The sequence below is a fragment of the Halichoerus grypus genome, chromosome 2 (genome assembly GCF_964656455.1).
Source record: "Halichoerus grypus chromosome 2, mHalGry1.hap1.1, whole genome shotgun sequence".
NCBI classification, from domain to species: domain Eukaryota; kingdom Metazoa; phylum Chordata; class Mammalia; order Carnivora; family Phocidae; genus Halichoerus; species Halichoerus grypus.
The window spans coordinates 190,239,596-190,260,028 of record NC_135713.1 but is presented as its reverse complement, the minus strand read 5'-3'; the positions used below and the strand labels follow the sequence as shown (position 1 = coordinate 190,260,028).

The 20,433-nt window shown below is 49.5% G+C and overlaps 2 protein-coding genes across 13 annotated transcripts in view; both read right to left on the bottom strand.

Annotated features, from left to right (window-relative positions):
• Window positions 1–290: 290 nt before the first annotated feature.
• On the bottom strand, window positions 291–7,113 carry TMEM106A (transmembrane protein 106A). Of its 7 annotated transcripts, none has more exons than XM_078065792.1 (8): window positions 5,899–7,113; window positions 5,517–5,743; window positions 4,913–4,976; window positions 3,631–3,784; window positions 2,965–3,105; window positions 2,814–2,857; window positions 2,254–2,307; window positions 291–1,890 (listed from the first exon to the last, which is right to left on the bottom strand). In XM_078065792.1, exons 2-8 carry the CDS (start codon window positions 5,725–5,727, stop codon window positions 1,770–1,772), a joined length of 789 nt encoding a protein of 262 aa, XP_077921918.1. In that variant the 5' UTR covers window positions 5,728–5,743; window positions 5,899–7,113; the 3' UTR covers window positions 291–1,769. The 7 variants fall into 7 exon arrangements, with proteins under 7 accessions (XP_077921918.1, XP_077921917.1, XP_077921920.1 ...); XM_078065791.1 differs by having other exon boundaries at window positions 5,517–5,963; window positions 6,560–7,113; XM_078065794.1 differs by having other exon boundaries at window positions 6,560–7,113.
• Window positions 7,114–7,248: 135 nt separating this feature from the next.
• The window catches only part of NBR1 (NBR1 autophagy cargo receptor), a 29,929-nt gene continuing 16,744 nt past the window's right edge, over window positions 7,249–20,433 (bottom strand). For 5 of the 6 annotated variants that reach the window (XM_078065785.1, XM_078065787.1, XM_078065784.1 and 2 more), the window contains 11 exons: window positions 19,092–19,251; window positions 18,711–19,001; window positions 17,854–18,003; window positions 17,300–17,375; window positions 16,551–16,661; window positions 16,143–16,307; window positions 14,201–14,606; window positions 13,471–13,565; window positions 12,738–12,795; window positions 11,785–11,893; window positions 7,249–9,016 (listed from right to left, as the gene is read on the bottom strand). In XM_078065785.1, coding sequence (XP_077921911.1) covers window positions 8,843–9,016; window positions 11,785–11,893; window positions 12,738–12,795; window positions 13,471–13,565; window positions 14,201–14,606; window positions 16,143–16,307; window positions 16,551–16,661; window positions 17,300–17,375; window positions 17,854–18,003; window positions 18,711–19,001; window positions 19,092–19,251 — 1,795 coding nt within the window. In that variant the 3' untranslated portion in view covers window positions 7,249–8,842. The remainder of the gene's footprint in view (window positions 9,017–11,784; window positions 11,894–12,737; window positions 12,796–13,470; window positions 13,566–14,200; window positions 14,607–16,142; window positions 16,308–16,550; window positions 16,662–17,299; window positions 17,376–17,853; window positions 18,004–18,710; window positions 19,002–19,091; window positions 19,252–20,433) is intronic. The other variant, XM_078065788.1, reaches the window with a different exon arrangement.

Sequence of the window (20,433 nt, the reverse complement as noted above, 5' to 3'; positions counted from 1 at the left end):
GAAGCCCACAGGCTGAAGGGACCCCTCAGGGCAGTGTTTCCTGAGGGGGGCAGCCGGGGGACCTGGGGTGGGGCGCAGAACAGGAATATTAAAGTAGGGAGGGAACTTGAGAGACACACAGTGGGAGGAAGGGAGAGAGTGAGCTCCCAGGAGCGCTCTCTCAGCAACCAGAAGAGCAGAGGGGCTCTGGGCCTGGGGAAGAGAGCTTGGCACCCACTCGGCCACCCAGAAACAGGCCGGGAGTGTCGTCCAGCTCTCCTCCCAACTCACAGGAGACTCTTTGTTTACTCTTTAACATTGTGAAGTATAGTTTATTGAAGACGATATAAATGCTTGACATTTGGCAACCAACACACAGCGGAAACTCCAGCCTGGCCTTTCTGGACTTCTGTGCTCCTGCTAGCATCTTCTTGACTCCAATTACTCAGGCACGAAAGCGCGGAGACAGGACAACCTCCTTCCTTCCCCTTGTCCCCCCAGCCAGCTAGCCAGGTGCTATCCCCACTGCCCCCTCTCCATCCATCCAACTTCGCATTCAGCTTGCCCCACCACCTAAGTTCACCTCCCGGCCTGAGAAAAACCACAGCTCCCTTTAGTGAGCAATTACCATTCCTGCTCAGCGACACCACAGACCGCCTCCATCTGGAGCCCAGTGGGAACCTGCATTATCTAGGACTTCGCTTCTGCATCTGAGTGACAGCAAAGAGGAGAGGTCAAGACCGGTCCCTACTGATGTGCGGTTCCAGCCTGTGCATGCCCGAAGGAAAGCAGAGGCCTCTGGGAGCAGAGGATGGGCCCTGGAGCTATGCTGGGGATGCTAGAGCGCCAGCAGCTTGGCCGAATCCTGACAGCTTCACCTCTGCAGGCCGTCACCGGGCGGCAGCTGACACCCCGTCTGACCGACCTGTGTCCACTCACACGGGCTCAGCGTTGTGGGCCGACCACCAGCCAGAAGCCTAACTTCAATAAATACCTTCCCGAATGACTCTGGCTTCATCTCTGTTTTTCCTGGAGAGGCGGAGGGGGTGCCAGATGCCTCTCTCCCCCCGCTACTACGTTCACTCCTGCTGTGATGAGAATAAGAAAACGATTTTTATGGAGAGAAGCTTTAGCCAGAGAACAGCTCTGTCTTCCTAGGAACTGGGACAGTCTTTAACCAGGGAGGCTGCCGAGCCAAAGGGCCTTAGCCAACCTCACTGTCAGGGCCCAAGTTACCAGGAGAGAAGCCGACCAGCACCACCACTCTGTCACATGACCAAGCAGGAAAGCATGAGACAGCATGGATGTCCCTCAAGTCACTTTCCCACCACTGGGTGGAGAACGTGAGAAAGATCCAGGTTTTAAAAGCCAGATAAAAGGAAAGATTTCTCTCTTCAGGTGGGAGGAAGGCCAGCCCCAGAGGGGCTAGGGAACCACGGTGCTCAGTACAGAAAGCAGATGCCACTCCAGGGACTCTAAGGCAGCTCTGAATACACATCAGGTCAGACTCTCCTCAGGACAGACCGAGGGGAAAGCCTGGCGCTGGGCCCTAGAAGAACCAGAATTCTTTTCCTGTGGAAGTCAGAGGACGTGAGAGGCGTGCGTGCGTGCATGTGTGTGTGTAAAGGTAACTTTCACGTAGGGCTTCCTGTGCTGAGGGTGTGTGTGGTGGGGAGGAGGTAGAATAAAGCAGGGCTTTTCCTTTGGCAAAGTCACTGTAGTCCTTCCTTGGGCTCAGGGAGACACAGCCCAACCTGGCGGGGGCCTGGGGCTCGGGAACAGCGGACAGGTCACGGCGGGTGAGGGACCAGCAAGTGGGGCACCGACGTGTTTCCCCGGCAGTCCACGTATTCATAGCTCTGGAAGACTAGCTGCTCTGAATGGCTCAGGCAGGAACAGGTCAGGGTGCCCCTGGAGAGGAAGCAGGCTTTGTTGCTGTGTCTGGGGGCAAAGAGGAAAGCTTTGGCCCTGCTCTGCTGTCTGGGGAGGGGGGGGCTCCCTTAAACACTGCACACTCTTCCTTCTGCTCCCTACTCTGCCAACGCACCTGGGACAGCTGTCCCACCTGTGATCCAGACAGCTCTGTCTGTGGCTGTCCCACCGATGGCTTATAAGCAAGGCAGGATCTAGGGAAGGGGCCGGACCTGCTTTCCCAAGAGCCAACAAAGATCCACGGAGTTAGCTTTGGATGACTCCTCCCACAAGGTGGAGCAGAGGAGAGCCAGAGGTCAGAAGTGGGCGAGGGGGGGCACCCGGGCTCCAAGCCCTACTTACTGGATGTGCAAAAGCACATGGTGGACTTTGATTTTCATCCAGGAACAGATTTTGCTGAGAGAGAAAGAACACGGGACCATGTTTCACACTGAGCAGCATGGCAACTGAGAGGAGACCTGCAGGTCCCAGGCTTCTGGGCTCTTTTCCATCAGGGACACCAAATGCCACTCCCACTCTTTGTCTCTCCCTCTAAGGTGAGCATGTCACCCTTGCTGCAATATTGTTCCTCCAAGCCCCACAGGCTTGGCCCAGGTGTGTGCTAGCCCCTCCCTCAACAGAAAACAAGACATTCATCTTTCTCAGCGACTCAGGCTGAAGAGCCCAAGGTCACAGAGTGTAAGAATTAACCCAATTCTGGCCTTTTTTCATTCCAACCTAAGTCCAAACAGGCAGAGGGCTGGGGACCCTGAATCCCTTGCAGATTGCAGTCTTGGCCACGAGAATGAAGGCCAAATGCTGGCTGCAGGGTTTGCTAAGCAGCCAGGAAATCTGGTAGAGATGAACACTGGGTTTCCAACCAGGGAAAGAGGCTAAGGGAGAAGAGATCAAGGGATACTTACTATGTGTTTTCATCCCAGATTTTGTTGGCCACTGCATAAAACATCTGTCAACCAAATGGGCACACGGTGAGCCCCAACCCCAGCTGCCCCTTCCGACCCCCACACATGTCCACACCTCTGTGGGCAGAGCTGGCCAGGGAGAGGGAGTCACCTGTTCGCTGGCCAAAGGGCCGATGTGGAGGAGGAGGCTGTTGGTGACCTGCCCCACCACGAGGGACAGGTGCAGAACCTCGATGGTCAGCTGGGTCACAGTGATGGGGTAGTAATTGCTATTGGAGATGTTTAAGATATTCTAAGGACGAAGACAAGGGAAAGGGAAGTGGGAAGGTGACCATCCTTGAAAAGGAGAAGTCAAATAGCTTCCCAAACCCCCCCTCCAGCCCCCTGCCTGACTGATCCCCACTCCCACTATGGGCCTCAGCTGCCGAAGCCCAGCGCCAGGAGCCCCTTGGAGGGGCTCTTAATGGCAAAGGGGTCACTGTAAGACACGAAGCTGGCCCAGGACCCAGGCTCATTCTGCGAGGCTTCTCTCTGTTCAGTTCCGCCCACCCAGGGAGTCTCAGGCATGCCCCCCAACCACACCCTGTGTTTTATTTCTCTCGTCCAGATTCTGACCCCTCGCTGCGTACAGTCCTAATCCTGCACAATCCGCTGTGGGGCTCACGGTTGTGCCTGCTTCTCCCCAGGCTTTGATACCCTCTGGCCTGGCATAGTACCCCTGGCTACCCGAGCCCGGGATGGCAACGCTGGGCAAGGGCTACAGAGAAGAGCTGCCGGCAAGGCGGTGTGGGGCTCAAGGGTGTGGGCACCCACCCACCGTTATGTTGAGGTGGATGTCAGCCTCGTCAAAGGCCACCGTGGAGGAGTTGAGGCCCGCGGGCTGCACGGTGATGGACCGGGGAAACAGGAAAAAGATGATGAGGGAGGAGGTCACAAGGCAGATGAACACTGCCAGGAACACGAAGAGCTTCCTGTGGGAAAGAAAGCAGGACCCGGGGTAGAGGAGGGGAGAAGTCTGAACACGACGGAACCTTGGGCAGAGAGGGACACTCCTCTCCCTGTACAAGGCTCTCCCCTGCACCAGCCCCCTCCCAACTGTGCTTTTACCTCCCCAGATGTGGAGGACCGGCCCAAGTACAGATGTGGCCCAAAGTGAGTCGGAGCACAGGATCGGGAGGCAGGCAGCCTGGCTTCTATTCCCAGCTCTCTGTACCCACTGGCCCAGTAGCTCTAAGCGACCCACTTAAGCTCCCTAGGCCTCAGTTTCTTTGTCTGTAAACGGAGAGAACTATACCTACCTCACAGAATTTGTTATGGGCTAACGCATGAAAAGGCACGGATGCCAGCTCCCGGCACATAACCAAAGCTCAATGAATGCTAGCTATCATTGCCGGAAGAAATGTCCACATGAATTTGAGAGTTCTGAATTTTAAAATTAATATTCAGAACAGGACATCATCCGTCCCTCTAACTCAAAACTGAGCTAGGCATGAAAGAGACAGCACCTCGTTAGTATTTATGAGGGGCACAGGCAGCCTCAGATTCTGGTGCAGGGGTCCGGGAGGGCAGGCTGGTGGCTCGCAGACTGCAGCTGAGCACCTTGGGAGGAGGTGGCAGGGATTCACGTCCAAGAGACCCAGATGACAAACAGGGTCACGACCCCGTCCCGGGAAACTCGGGGCTGCCTCTGAGGCTCTGAAGTATCTCAGAACAGGGAGCAGCTAGTTTTCCATCTCAACCGGGAAGAGAACGAGCAGGTCTGAGGTGCCACAGAGAGGAAAGCTCGCAGGAAAAATACCTTCCCCAAACTGACCACATCCAGGGCCACTCCCTCCCTCCAGAAAGGCCTTGCAGAGTCAAGAGATCCTGTTTCCACAAGGGAGCCATGCTTCTTGGAAGCAGCGAAGCTCAGGACACCGAGTGCCCTCAGGTGGCATCTGCTGTGCCCCAGACTTCTTAAACCAGGAAAAACCCTGGAAATGGAGCTAGTATATACGAATTCAGCAAGGCTTCCAATGGAGAAGAATTGCAGGGGGTTGGGAGGCAGAATGGGGGAGACAAAGAGAACAGCCCCCAGAGGTGACGGCTTGTGGGCTTACGTGCGCCTGGGCTTCAGCCTCTGGTCCCCATAGGGGATGAGGGCCACTAGCTGCTTCTCTAGCTCTGTAGAGAGAAAGAAGGTAAGAGAGAGGGCTAAGAAGTATGCATGGCAAAGGTTTCCTGCGCCAGCCTCCCAGAAGCACCCCTCCGCCCCACAGAGTCGAGTCAGAAGCATGCCACCTCTGCCCCAGAGCAGGACTGGGAACGCTGGGCAGATGACAGCAGCTCAACTATGTCAGCTCTGCAATGGAAGTGAGATTTTCATTAACGGGTGTGAATTTCCGGAAAGCACCAGTAAATGAGAGAAGTCTAGCTTCTCTGCAGAGGTCATTTGTAACTTCCTGAATCCTAAGAAACAGTGTTGCTAAGGGAGCAGGGAGGCTGGAGACCCCCCAGGCTGGGGAGAACCACCAGGGCAGGAGGGGTTGGGGTGTCTCTGCAGCGAGCGCAGGGCAAGTGAACATCTCGCTGGCCCGCCTGCAGCTGGGGGACCAAGAGCTGGGAGACCCAACCCCATTCCAGGAGGCTCAGGGGGCCTGACCAGCTGGCTGCTAAGGGCTTGTTCTGGATTCCAGGCTCTTGCCTAAGCCTTGGGCCACTCACCTTGCGGGATCTCCCCGCTGCCCTGGCAGGTGGGACAAGTCACAAAGCTGGCACTGGCAGCCCCGTCACAAGGCACGCGGGAACATAAAGACTTGCTGCTTCGGGTGCTGGAGTAGCAGGCAGCCTTGCTGCCAAATGCCGGGCTGGGGGGCAGGATTGACTTGTTCTCCTCCTCCCGAGAGCCCAACTGGGAGAACGTCTCACCCATCATTCAGGGGGAGTTTTCGCTAATGAGAAAAAACCAGAATTCAGTGCTAAGCTTGTTAGCACGGACACCGGATGTCACTCTGGTTTTGGGTTCTCAAGATTCGCAAGGAGCGCCACCCCAATTTCAGCAAGCTCCAGCCCAAGGAAGCTAGGATATGGAAAACTGAGCAGTTACACGGGACTCTGGGATCAGAAATCTCAGTGCGTTTCCTTTCATTACTGCAGGGGAGCTCAATCTGCCTACAAGAGGGAAGAGAAAAGAAAAGCAGAAGTTATTTCCCTAGAAGGGACCTCCACAAGTGAATGGCCGAGCACTTTATTTTTTGGGAAAGTTGCTGAGCTGTCACTTGCTTCAAGGGAAGGAAGTGGACGGGGCTGGCGGGCGGTGGGGGAGGCCGCAGTCCAGAGTCCCTTCACCCTCTGCAACAAGATGACTCTGAAGAGGTGTCTAGAACACCCAGGCAGAAATGCCTGAGATCTCCCAGCCTGGGAGTGGAAGGAAAGCTTCCATCCCTGAGCCCTTGCAAGTGCTGGCCTAATAGGAAGGCAGGGATTGTTTGAAACAAGGGAAAGGCAGCTAGGCTGGTCACAGGTGTGCCTAAGAACCTTAAAATAGCCCTGAAAGGGAGCAGAAACCTCTTCCTCACTGCTTTCTGTGTGGTAGGCAAGAATGCCTGGGGAAGGGTGGGAGCAATGGTCAGGGTCCATCCTTCACTAAGGAATGGTAAAGGCTAAAAATCCAGATTCTTCCCCAAAGGCTCAGGATTGGGAGCAGAATGAGTGGGCAAGGTGAACCGCACTCAGACCTCACTGGGCCAAAATCAAGAGAGCCTCACCTGCTTCAGGGCTGGGATCCAGGGCTCCTGTCAGCTAAGAGTGCAGTTTCTGGAATGTGTCTTTGGGGAGAAGGGCTTGTAGGGCAGGGTGACCCGAGGGGCCACCGACTGGGGCTGGCCAGGCTACTGGCCCCCTTCAGCAGAGTCCTGGGGGAGCGAATATGCAGCGTCGGATAGGGTGGGGAGCAGCGACCTCGGCCTCCCTGAAAGGCTAAGGTGCTTCCAGCCTTTACTCCTGGGCTCGGCTAGGGGCCCGAGGAGCGGGGCAGCCCGAGCAGCTGCAGAAGCTGGGATTTCACTGAAGGAGAATTTCAAGTCCCTCCAGACACCCCGAGGCCGTTAGTCGAGTCTGTTAACCCGCGAGTGCCTGCGTGAGGTTAGGAGGCACTGAAGGTCCCTCGACCCTTGCCTCCCAAAGGGAAAGAAAGTAAAATCTGGGAAGCACCTTACCCCACCCCCGAGCGACAGCAGGACAGAACCGGGTACAAGCAGAATCGAAAGTGCGGGAACCCAGGGGCTCGCCCCAAGCTTTGACTCGGTGCCTGCGGAGGCTCCGCCCCAGCTCCTCCGGACCCGCCCCCCTCCCACAGGCCCGCCCCCTCTCGACACAGCGGCGAGGGAAGAGCTCAACTCTTCAAAGACCACCCCGGGGCCCGGACGCTGCTTTTGCAAGCACCAGCCAGTCCAGGTAGGACTTTCAAAGAACCTTTATTTCACCATTCTTGAAGCGGTTATGTACAAGTACAACCGGACGGACGACTGGACCTCGGGGTCCTCTCTGGACCCCTACAATACGACTCAGGAGGTCAGAACAGGTCCCGCCCGAAATCAACCCAATTAATTACACACACCCTGCCGCTCAGCCTCTACCCAGAAGCCCGGATAAAAACGTTTTAAATAATGAACAGCCTGGTTGGCTTGCAGTCTGAATCTTGGTTTATTTAATAGCGGTCAAGAAGTATACTGTAAATAAACATCATGATGACTAATGATTAATTAACATCACCATTCATTATAAATACCAACCAGGTTAAATAATACTAGTTTACTATCCTTCCCCCTTCTGGATGAGGGTTAAGAGTCTTCTTTTTCTGGAAGTCATTTTCATGAATAATAGCTTTTAGTGTTTTTTTTGTTACCTTTTCCTTCACCCATTGTACCCAAGATTCCTTTCTGTAAACAGAATGAGGACTTGGGCCCCTGGCAGCAAGCTTTCTCATTCATTTTGGGGTTAACTCAAAACTTTTTCAGAGTTTGTCCCCATCCAAGTTTTGCAAAACAGCCTCTTCCTGTTCTAGGCTCTCTAAGGCTAGGTACCTTTGAGCAGATTTCAAACATTCAAGAAGGCATCAGCATTTCCTATTTGCCCACCCCTGAACTAACTTTACTAGATTAACTAGGGAGCCTGCCTTTCACTTTTCACCTTTCGACTCTTAACATCTGCCAGTAACCTCTGCCCTGACGTTAAGAAAAAAAGGTAACTGTTACATTTCTTTTCTTTTTAATAGAAGTTTTCTCCATCTCTACAGTATTAGCAAAATATTTCACACTATCTACTTAAATTTGTTCCCTTAAATAAAGAAAAATGTATGCAAAATTACTACAGTAAACACTGCTCAATAGGTGCTGGTGGGTTAATGAGCACACTCCCTCCTTTCACTGAAGTGTGGAGACCCAGAAGGTGATCTTCTTGAATGTACCAGTGGGGTCTTTAGAAAACAACAGTGCTGATTACTAAGTCTTGCAGGGAAATGACTTTGTCTTTGAACAAGGAAGAGTAACAAGATTTCTCTGGGGCTCTGGGTGTCATTTCAATACAGCATAGCTATGAGGCTTGGGGTAGGCTAGAAAAATTGCAAGAATTCTTGAAAACAACCTCCAAGGTTAATTTCTTTTAAAAACTGACAACAGATATCCCCATAGAAACATCCACAACATCCAAAGAAAAATACTCAACTTTGATACAAGCAGAAAGAAAAACGGTTCTATAGGAAGTTCAAGTTATGCTCTTCAATGCACTAAAATGGAGACAGGAGCTTTATCCAAATCAACTGAAAAACCGTTTTCCTACAATTCATCCATCCGATGTTTCTGCTTCAGTTCTGGTCTTTGATTTGCTCCAGAAAATACTGTAATGCAGGTACTGTCTTGAGAATTCAATAATGGGCTCTATATAGATTCATCAGATTAAAAAATAAGCCAGGGCTTCCTCCCCTACGCCCAAGGACAGAATAAAGATCACCTATGAGAAGCAGGCAGAGTGATTTAATACGAGGCCCCTCCTTAGTAGCGGTGGCTGTACCAGTCGTTGTTGTGGACCTGCAGCAACTCTGTCACAACCTGCAGGATGTTGTAATTGTGTTTCTTCAGCAGCCTGAGATTCAGCTGCCGGTCACAGAATCCCATTTCGAAGAGATGGGCCATCAGGGCTGCTGTCTGATCTTCAGAAACTATTGGCTGTGTAGAGTCAAGAAAAGCAGAGCAACGTTTTTGGTATCATTTATGTGCCTTGTAAATTGTTATCATCTTGAAAATCATACAAATCTTTCCAAGATCTGTTTAAAATATTAGGGAATTGGATGCAAGGCTATGGCCAACTCCTGTCCACCTGACACTATCAGGCCGCCTGAGGGAGCACTGGGAATGCCCTGCTCTGGATTCTGTATGTTTGTACCCGAAACCGGGCAACTAATGAACTGTCCTCAGAACTAGGAGGAGGAGGCTTCAGAAGGAAGCATTCTTTGGCCTGATGAAGGAAAAGATGCAAGCCAGCACCGGAAACACCGTGAAGATAAAGGTAACTGTGCTGACGGGGCCAGTGGACACAGGGGCAGAGACGGTTACCAGCAGAGTTCAGTCAGCTATGCGAAGGGGCTGAACAAGAAACTGCTTGCGAAATGACATCTTGGGCGACCTTCTTGGCATTTTTTTCCCTTTTCCTTTTTAAAGAACAGAAGCAATCCACAAAAGAGGGAGCTAACACTCCTTTACCTCCCTCTTTGGGCCAAGCCCTGTGGTGGACACATAACCTTCCTAAATCGTAACACTTTGGATTACCCTTTTTTTTTTTTACATTAACATATAGTGTATTATTAGTTTCAGGAGTAGAGGTCAGTGATTCATCAGTTGCATATAACACCCAGTGCTCATTCCATCATGTGCCCTCCTTAATGCCCATCATCCATTTACCCCATCCCCCCCACCTCCCCTCCAGCAACCCTGTTTGTTCCCTAGAGTTAAGAGTCTCTTATGGTTTGTCTCCGTTTTTGTCTTATTTTAGTTTTCCTTCCCTTCCCCCATGTTCCTGTTTCTTAAATTCCACATATGAGTGAAATCATATGGTATTTGTCTTTCTCTGATTTACTTCGCTTAGCATAATACCCTCTAGTTCCATCCACGTCGTTGCAAATGGCAAGATTTCATTCTTGGATTACCCTCTTACCACTTACTTACCGTGTTGACTATCAATTAACTCTCTTATGTAGGAAAACGGAGAGACAAAATACCTCGTTTGGCAGGGTTGTTGAGAAGATTAAGACAAGACTGTGTGTACGTGTTGAGCACAGTCTCTGGCATTTCTCTCTACACCTAACTCCACTGTTCCCTTCTTCCCTCTTATTTCAGAAGAAACTATCCATCCTCCTTTCCTGGATAATCCTTGCACATGTCCTTTGCTTGCTATTTCATGATCTCTCACCCCCTCAGAAATCTCTTCTGTGAATTACCCTCGCTCACCCTGACTGTTAACCTCCTTTGCTACCGGCTCGGCCAGCTCTAGAAACGTTTCTCTCGCTCGGCCTTCTGCGGCCCAGCTTTCGCTCCTTCCCTTGGTGCTCCAGCTCGCTCTTGAGAATGAAGCATACGTGCACTCTCCGAGTCCTCTCCACTGGCACCTCCTCCTCACTCAAGCTCCCTTCCCTGAGCTCCAGCACGTCTTCCTCCTACTTCTTAGGCTCCTGGGCAGGCCCTTCTTCTTTCCTGGATCCTTAAAGGCTGCTTCTTGCTTTACACCCCTTCTTCCTGGGAACTCTCACCCAATCACATGGTTCCCGCTAGAATCTGTATACAGGTGACTTGACCTCCAGGCCAAATCACTCCTCTGGGAGCCACAGGTACATGCCCACCTGCACTGTGGGTAACTCTACTTGGATGTGCCTCAAATTCCACACCATCCAAAACGGACGTAATTTTCTTTTCCTCCTGCCCAAATATATCCTTCTTCCTGCACATCCTCTCTCTTTTAAAAGATTTTTTATTTATTAATTTGAGAGAGAGAGAGCACAGCAGGAGCAGAGGGAGAGGGAGAAGCAGACTCCCCGCTGAGCTGGGGACCCAGGACCCAGAAATGAAGGCAGATGCTTAACCATCTGAGCCACCCAAGCGCCCCCGCTGCACATCCTCTCTTAATGAATGGTACTATCCATTGCCCAAAGCCAGAAACTCGGGATTCTGCCTTGACTTCTTTCCAGCCTCTTAATCATGGTCTCTAAGTTCTGCCATTTCTCTTTCTCTTCTACCCAAGTTCTTTTCCACCTACACATGGATTCTCAAATGATTTCTTTAGGGCTCCCCCAACCTCCACACTATAGTGGAATTATCTTACTAGGTAGAAATCTGATGTTAATCATTTTCCTAAAACCCATTCACTCTCCTCCCCCTCAACCCCCCAGTTAGCCTTAAAATAACACCCAAACCACTTAATACAGCACCCCACCTACATAAATTGGGCTTTTCTCTTCTTTCTCTTCCCAGCCCAAATTCACCTTTCAGGCTCACATTTCCAACTCTTTTTACTGGCTAGTCTCTGTCACAATGCTGTTTCTCTTTCCTGGCACATACTTATTTTGTCCTTAAGGACTCAGTTCAGGCATCATCCACCAGGAAGCCTTCTCTGGCCCCGTGCAGGGGCCCACAGCAGGCTGAGGTGTTCCACCCGAGAACACTGGTGCAGGATCTTATACTGTACTGTTCACCTCACTTGCGTCCCACTCACTTTGGGCAGGGACTGTCTTCTTCACCTTGTAGCACGTACTTGCAAGAGCTCCCCACACGTAACAGGTCCTCAACAAACACTAGGTTTTTTTCCTTTCTTCCCTTAAATAACTTGGCTAAAGTCCTACAGCGAGAAAGTGGCAGAATGCCATACTACTCTCCAACCCAGACAGGCAGCATCATTTTCACCGGTGACTTGGCTTTTGGTACAGGAAAATGAAACATACACTGACCTGGGCAGTGACTGGTGGCCCAGCAAACAAGGCCTTGTATGCAGAAGCAGCAACGGACAAAGCCCCCTTTACCAGTCCTCCAGCAATGCTGCTCCCATGGTGGTGGTGCCTGGGGAAGAAAACCAAATTATCTTCCTAAAAAACACAAACCATTATCTTCCTACAAGCTAATCTGGGCTCTAATCCTTGAAAGAAAATGGATTTCCCTGAGAAAAGAAGTCAGATGTAAAAAGAGAATGTGATCATTTTCCTACTAGTTTTATAGCTATAAAGCTTGGTTTGATGTAGACCCCAGATCTACTGCTGCAAGATAAGGCCTGCAGGAAAACACCCCTCGGGTTAGTATGCCAGCCTTCTGTCCCAGCTGAAAATTACACGGTCAAGGGCACAGTGGGGTATCAGCAGTCTGTCTGCTTAATTATCATCTCAGAGGATACACTTCCAAAGGAAATGCGATTTTCTGGGCACTGAAGGGAGGAGTGCACCTTGCCACTAATCTGAGATGATTGGGAACAGAGATGCAGGTGTGTCTAAGAAACCATTACTAAGATGCACAAGGCCTGACCTTCCTGCCTTCTTTGGTACTAAGGTGAGGTGAATTTGAGAGTACTGGTCTGGAATGTGAACACTTTTTTTTTTTAAGATTTTATTTTTTAAGCGATCTCTACACCCAATGTGGGGCTCGAGCTCACAACCCCAAGATCAAGAGTCACACGCTCCACCGACTGAGCCAGGCAGGCACCCCTGGAATGTGAACACTCTTAAATGTAACTGGAGCCCTCTGTTCACTGTTGCTCACAAGCTTCAGGAGAAATAAGAACAAGAAGGAATGATGGTGCTCCTTCTTTGTCCTCTGGAGGTGGCACATGAGCTTTGAGAAGCTTGTGTAAGCAGAAGCAGTACTAGGATATCCACCTGCTTCTGACGGAAGAGGCTGCACAGGGTCCAGTTACCTTGAGTGATCATAGCTCTTCTGTCTGCTGTTTACAAGTCCTGATGAGCCTCTGGGCTCTAAAAGCAAAAGAGCTATTGGTTAGATGCGGCATCCACAAGTGCCTAGTGTTTAACTCATAGTGAGGCGAGTTTTGAGAGGCAAGCAGCAATCTGATCACAGCATTTATTTATTTATTTATTTAAAATATTCGGGAAATTTTGCAGGTGGTTTTTAAGTGATAAGGAGGAACTGTCCGGAATGCAATGCAAGGTGACTGTTTATTTAATCAGAAAAACAAAGCATATAATCCTATCATACCCATTTATTAGTTTCTAAGTACTTTCAGGTTTTGTTTTTTTGATTAAGAGTGGGAAGTGACTTTGAAGGTCTACTAAGAACTTCAAGGTGCTATTCTCCTTATTTTCGATAAAACAGCCCCTCAGGTTTTATGACCGTGCTGAACCACTTCAAGGTCACACAGTGAGGAAAGGGGAAGCCAGGCCTGGAACCTAGACTGGTCTAGCTCCAAAGCCTGTGTTCTTTCCACTGCAGCACAATGCCCACCTCTGTGAGGTCTCATTTAATAAATATGAACCTAGAGGACAGAAGAGAATGTGAGGAAGGGCCACAGAAAAAATACAAGGGCAGGTTTCCAAATAATGCCAAGAATCACAAAGACAGAGTGCCTATTTATGCTTGGTTTCGTTAGAAAGGAGCACAGAAAAAGACATCAAGCTCAGGCTGGTCGTTACCTCCTCTGATCTGATCAGGGACTGAAGGAACTTCTGGTATGGTAACTGGTAAATCCACTCCTGGGGAACCATCTGGCTGTGCACAAGGAGGGCTCCTTTCAGAAAGACACAATATCGAAAGTCAGCTGAAAAGGCACCTGTGGGGACGCTGGAGAAACAGTACATGTGGCACAGCTGTGGCAGATTCTCTACAAAGGCTTCCCTTTTCTGATCCAGATCTCATGTCTGAATGTAGGGATCAGGCAGGAAGGCCTCATTCTACTTCTGGTTTTCCTCTTTAGCCATAGTCAAGCTAGAGAGACTGGCTTGAGCTGGGTCGCTCCCTGCTCCATTAAGTGGTACTAGTTAAGGGAAATGTCTAGCTCCCTGAGAGAGTGGTTTAAATCCTAGTCCAGGCTGCACCAGCTGCCATACCATGACAGAACAATGACACACACAGATCAGTAGATAATGAAAAATAATTGTTCTCTGGTTTTAGAATACATTTTTTTCATAATAGTTTAAACTTCCTATTTGGGTTAACATGAGAATGAGTTTTGCTGCCTTTACCCATGAGTCCATAGAGCGGGGAAGGAAATACAACTTTTATTCATCTAAATTCAGACTTTCCTATGGGAAAAAGTCTCTTCCCATGCTGACAAAAAAAAAAAAAAAAAAAAAAGAGATGGAGTGGTTTTCTCCCTATTCCACCTGTGAAGAACAGCCCAGCTGAGGAGGGTGTGGACAGTACCTGGACAGCTGTGGTGGAGGCCCCACCACCTCTGGGATGAGGGGTACTGTGTCCAGAGTCTGTGAGGTCATGAGGATGTCGCTGATGCTCTGCTCCTGCAGCTGGTTCTCCCCTCCAGTGAGTCTCTCCCCAGCCTCAACCCCAGGTTCACCTTCAGCCCCTCGCTCCAGGCCTGGCTGTGAGAGTGCAGAGCTGTACATGGAGTCGCCCAGGGGGCGACTGGTGTCAAAGCACTCAGGCAGGATGATGATGTAATCCTCTGAAGAAGTAGAGGACTGACTCTGAACTTCATCTTTGAGTTCATCCTGCTCTTCCTCTTCCTCCTCCACAACAGCTTCTTTGGCGCTATGGACAACCACCTCCCGCTCATCTCCAAGTGGTCCCTCTTCAGGGGAGGCAAATTTCACTAAAGGATGAAAGCAATCCATTTTAAGCTATAAACTAAAAGCAACTCCCAGTGCTACCCTTACCTGATAAAGCCTTGTGGGCCATGAGCTACAATCATGAAAGCCAGAGGAGAGGGATGGCCAGAGGGCAGGGCTGCCCGTGAACCACTAACGGCCACATTCTAAGTCTGAAGCCTAGGCAAAGCCAGAAAGAACTGAAGCTCACGAGGTACAGAGAAACACCAAGGCTTCTGAGAAGCACCATGAATCTTAAAGACTAATCAAAACGGATATATTAGCTAAGGGTGCTATAACAAGAGAAAACATTAGGTGGTGAGTACTGCAGGACTATATGCCTACTTTCCTCCCTTTCTTTGCTAGGTAAGGGATAGTCATGGCAGAAAATCAGCAAAACAAGGATGAGGGAAAAAGAGATACCTATAATCCTATCAGACATAACTACTGTAAACATTTTTTGTTAAGCATTTGTACATAAGTCTGGGGGGTAGGGGGAAATGAGTGTGTGTATTTTAAACAGAAGTGAGACAAATCGTATTTAAAAGTATAGGTCTTGGGGGCGCCTGGGTGGCTCAGATGGTTAAGCATCTGCCTTCGGCTCAGGTCATGATCCCAGGGTCCTGGGATCGAGTCCCGCATCGGGCTCCCTGCTCCTTGGGAGCCTGCTTCTCCCTCTGCTTCTCTCTCTCTCTCTCTCTCTGTCTCTCATGAATAGATAAATAAAATCTTAAAAAAAAAAAAAAAAAAAGTATAGGTCTTGGGACGCCTGGGTGGCTCAGTCTGTTAAGCGTCTGCCTTGGGCTCAGGTCATGATCCCAGGGTTCTGGGATCGAGTCCCACATCGGGCTCCCTGCTCAGTGGGGAGCCTGCTTCTGCCTCTCCCTCTGCCTGCCACTCCCCCTGCTTGTGCTCTCTCTCTCTCTCCCTGACAAATAAATAAATAAAATCTTTAAAAAAAATAAGCAAAAGTAGAGGTCAAATTTTATTATAATAAACACCAGAAATTTTCCCATATTATTTTGATGCACTAGAATTTGAAGTTTTGGATAGTTCTTGAAATACATAGTATGGTCTCTACCTATCCAACACCTAGAAGTTTCTGTTATAAAGGAAATTAATTACAGCAGAATTTAACCTTGGGAAACTTAGTTTGGTACTCATGCTTCTGCCCACTGTTTCCTGGACTGTGTCCTTGGAGAAAGGACACAACTACAGCTGCCAGTGCAGGTCTCTGCTGAAGAGGTCAGTCAACTTACAGGAAGACTCCTCAGTGCAGAATTCAGGCAGCAGAAGCAGCTGCTGTAGTTCTGCCCCTGAGAGAGGGTGAAGCTGGGGTATGGTGGCTGCTTTGCTTCTGAGGCTATAATTACAACAGTCAGGTACAGTGTGTGGAGTTTACAGAAACCACCATGATCCAAATTCTAACAAAGATCACCCAACCGCCACTCTCAGTGACGAAGAGCCCTTCTTCCTACTCAGGTCGGGCAGTCACAATTCAAACAGCGCCCTGCTAGCTGGGGGAACTCGGGGACACTCACTGTGCAGGGACTTCTGTCTGCAAGGTGGGTTGTGATCCGGGGCAGCATCCAAGGTAAGGGATCGGATTACAGTCTCACACACGAATTGGGTCCCACTCAGGTCATCTTCTGCTTCCTCCACTGAGGCAATGTTCGGAGCCTTCCTCTTCACTGACACTGTGGGATCTGAAAGACACGAGCCTTGTCTGTACTTGCTGTTGAGGAGCTTCCTCCAGTTACGTACCCATGCGGATCCCATGCCAAGGAACAGCTGCTGTCGGCCCATGTGAAGGTGAGGAGACTTCACAAAATGAGAAGCTACAGAAAACCCACTGAGATGCTAAGGTAAGTGTAGGAGGGAGTTTGTGTGAAAATGGTGTAATACGGGAGGGGACAATGCATATACTTGACAAATATTTAACCCCTTACCGGGAAGCACTTTAAATCCCGCCCCTTCGCTCTCTTCCTGTATCTGCCCCAAGCCTGGCTTCTCTATTAAAGGATTGTCATGCGGCAGAGGAGACATGCAGGGAGTCATATCTGGAGAATGAAGACAGAAGAACCATCAACCAAAAAAAAAAAAAAAGCAACACATCATTAATGGTGTCTAGAAGCAACAGCTCACAGGCTTCTTGCCTCCTGCAGGGCTGAAATAAATCTAGGTATGCTTCAAGGTCTGTTGTAAAGAATTTCTCCAGACCATTAGGTGTGGAAGTATTTCAGATCAATGAATGCAAGAAGGGTCACAGTCGTCTGGCCTGAGAAACCATGGCCAAGACACAGAACCAGGAATGTAAAGGAATAAAAGGACATAACATTTAGAGAAAAATGAAGACCCCCCCCCCCCGCAAAGATTTTAAGTAATCCCTACACCCAACATGAGGCTCGAACTCACAAACCCAAGACCAAGAGCCATACGTTCCACTGAATGAGCCAGCCAGGTGCCTCAAGGGTCCCTTTATGGTGGAGAAGCCTTGCACAAACATGTATTGCTGACTCTGACAGACAACAGGGAAAAGGAGGAAAATGGACCCATGGGTGCAGTTTTAATGTCACGCTGTAGGAGAAATCCTTGCCATGTATTTCCTCGGAATAAGATTCTCACTACCAGGGTCTACGATGTAGCACTTTTGCGTCTGTTAATAAAATAAACAACATGGGTTGAATGACATTCTTACCCACGGGAGTATTGTGGGGCACTCTCTCCAATTCTTGGACAATGTTTATATCCAACAGCTCAAAGGACAGCAGGTCCTGAGGACAAAAAGGGCAACGTTAGGCTACTTGCAGTGGATGTTGGAGCCAGGTTTTGTCTGAGGGGACTTGTAGGCCATTGAGCTCCACACCTTCCTGGACTCTGTTCAAATTCATGCCTCACACCTCAGTCAAGTGAAATCAAGATGAACGAAGTGGGAACTAGACGTCCAAATAACCAAGTGGCAGGAAAGAGAAAACGCAGTGGGGGTGAAAAGTGAACCCGAAAAGCAGAAACGCAGAGGCAACTAAAGGGAAGCTGTGGGGAAGCCCAAGATTGAGTTCCTGATTCAGAAGAAACATTTAGAGGCCTGCTTCCACAGGTGATCCCCCTGCCACTCAATGCATCTGACTCGATCCAAGTGGGCAGATCTCTAACTCCCTGGGCACCGCCTGTGGCTACACCACCTTCTCAACAGGGGAAGGACTTCCTCCACTGCCTTCTGTCCCTTGCCCCCCAAAGTGCTCAATCTTCCACCTGGGCAGTCAGAAGGTCCACGGATGGGATATAAAGCTCCCTCTCGCTGGCAACATGTTTTGTCTTCTGTGTGACGCAGGTTCCTGTCCCTTTGGTCTGCTCAGTCGCTTCATCAAGCTGCATTTCTTCTTTAGCCAGAAGAAAAGTTTCCTATACAGACAAACCATTGGGACAAATTTTAGGCCCTCAACTGAACTCAAAAGGAAAACTGACAGTTGCCTCCCTAAAAACCAAAACACTGCTGCATCTTGTTTCGAGATCTTAGACTTACGGAAAAGTTGCAAAAATAATACAGTGTGTTCACTTACTATCCCCTTCACCTAGCTTCCTTTAATGATGAGTTAGATTAACCATAGTAACAACTGTCAAAAGCAGGATGTTAACTTTGGTTAACTAAATCTAAGCAGTAAAATGCTCTAAAAAACAGTGCTCCACCGCCTGGGTGGGGGGGGGGGGAGAGAAAGAAAAAAAAAAGTGCCCCAGTAATAAAGGGAAGTTGCTTAAAAAAACTGCACCAACTAAAAACAAGGGCAAGACTTCCTTAGTATTTAGGGAACACACGCATGGGATGTTCAGGAGAGAGGAGTGTTAAGGAGCAAAGCCATCAGTCCGGCCGTTCAACAGGCCAGGCAGCCCCGTCTTCCCACGTGCAGGCCAAACTTCATTACAAAGAGATACAAAAGCACTGAGGAATGCCTGCACCAAGATCCTAAGGACATGCAAACAAAGCCCAAGGAATGGGCCCAATGGAAGCATACTGGCGTGTTAGCGGGAGGAGCTACCCTTTCCTGATTTCTGGAGGAACGACCAGCTGTGAGCGGGCTGTTGTAGCGTTAGTCTCCCCTTCCAATGCTCACCTCTTGCTGGCAGGTGAGCTCATTAGCTTTGCTTGAGCGAATCATGCCCTTTTCAATGTTCTCAGGGCTCTCTGTGGAGGGGAAAGGATCCACTATGATACTGCACCAGATCCGAGGCCCAAACTGCTGGCCTTTGTGAGAAAGACGCCAATGGGAAGTGTATGTTCCCTCCAAGGCTGGTGCGATGAACTCCACAGACACAACCCCCACATGGCCGGCCTTCAGGCAGGGAACCAAAACATCCTTCTTTTCTGTAGAAGCCAAAGTTAGGTTTCCCCACATGAACTTGAGCTGAAAACAACAGGGATAAGAGAAAGAAAGCTTGTCAGCTTTCTGTCACTTCAAATGACCTCATCTTCATTCCGTGGGGGAAAAAAATACCTTTGTGTCTCCACTCCATTTGACATTTCCTGTATTTTTCATCCTCCAGTGTTTGATAAACTTGGTTCCCGGTTGAAGGTGAGTCCCATCAGGCAAATTCTCATCCACAAATGCTGCACTGAGGGTCGGCATAACCGGGGCACAGGGCTGCAAAGGGAGCCTGAACAGAAATTCAGACAGTCACTTGTGTTGGGTACGATGGCTTCTGAATACCTAACACTGTGGTTCAAGAGGTTGAGAGTGACACAATGTACTGATCCATTTGCCTTAAAAATAATACTGATGGAGGTGCCTGGCTGGCTCAGTCAGTGGAGCATGCGACTCTTGATCTAGGAGTTGTAGGTTTGAGCCCGATGTGGGGGTACAGATTACTTATAAAACCTTTAAAAAAAAAAATACTAATAAAATTTTTGCAAAAACAAGACGGGCACCTGGGTGGTTCAGTTGGTTGGGCATCCAAGTCTCGATTTCAGCTTGGGTCATCTCAGGGTTGTGGGATTGAGCCCCGTGTTGAGCTCCGTGCTCCATGGGGGGTCTGCTGGAGATTCTCTCCCGCCACCCCTCCTCCCACACTCTCACTCTCTCAAATAAATAATTGATTTTATTTGTTTATTTGAGATAGAGAGAGAAAGAGTGTGCGAGTGCACACGAGCAGGTGGGGGAAGGAGGCAAATGGAGAGGGAGAAGCAGACACCTTGCTTAACACAAAGCCCGACATGGGGCTCAATCCCAGTACGCCAAGATCATGACCTGAGCTCAAGTCAGATGCTTAACTGACTGAGCCACTCAGGCGCCCCATAAATAAATAAATCTTAATAAATAAATAAATAAAAATAAAAAGACAGATTTGGGGCACCTGGCTGGCTCATTTTGTAGAGCATGCGACTCTTGATCTCTGGGTTGTTAAGTTTGAGCCCCATGTTGGATGTAAAGGTTAGTTAAAATAAAATCTTAAACAACACAACAATAAACACCACCAAGACAAATCTTACTCCCGAACTGAAAAGCTCTGGTGAGGATAAGCATCCATAAAGAAAAGAACTAGAGAGTCAGGCTCTTCAAATCCCAACTGCCTCCACTGAAGAGAGGTCATACCATCCAGTTTGGAACCTTACTGGCTGCTCTAAGAGTCAACAATGACCACCAAACCACCCTTTACGAATGCGAGGATGAGAGAATGGGAAGTTTTAATTTTTTTTAAGATTTATTTATTCGAGGGCGCCTGGGTGGCTGTCGTTAAGCGTCTGCCTTCAGCTCAGGTCATGATCCCAGGGTCCTGGGATCGAGCCCCACATCGGGCTCCCTGCTCGGCAGGAAGCCTGCTTCTCCCTCTCCCACTCCC

Bases quoted from the DNA above. Each gene is read 5' to 3' on its own strand.
- TMEM106A (XM_036095521.2), bottom strand. From the start codon at position 5,727: ATGATGGGTGAGACGTTCTCCCAGTTGGGCTCTCGGGAGGAGGAGAAC. The intron at 3,785-4,912 runs GTAAGCCCACAA...TCTTTCCCACAG, and splicing joins AGGCTGAAGCCCAGGCGCAC to GAAGCTCTTCGTGTTCCTGG. The intron at 3,106-3,630 runs GTGGGTGGGTGC...CTTCGTCCTTAG, and splicing joins ACATCCACCTCAACATAACG to AATATCTTAAACATCTCCAA.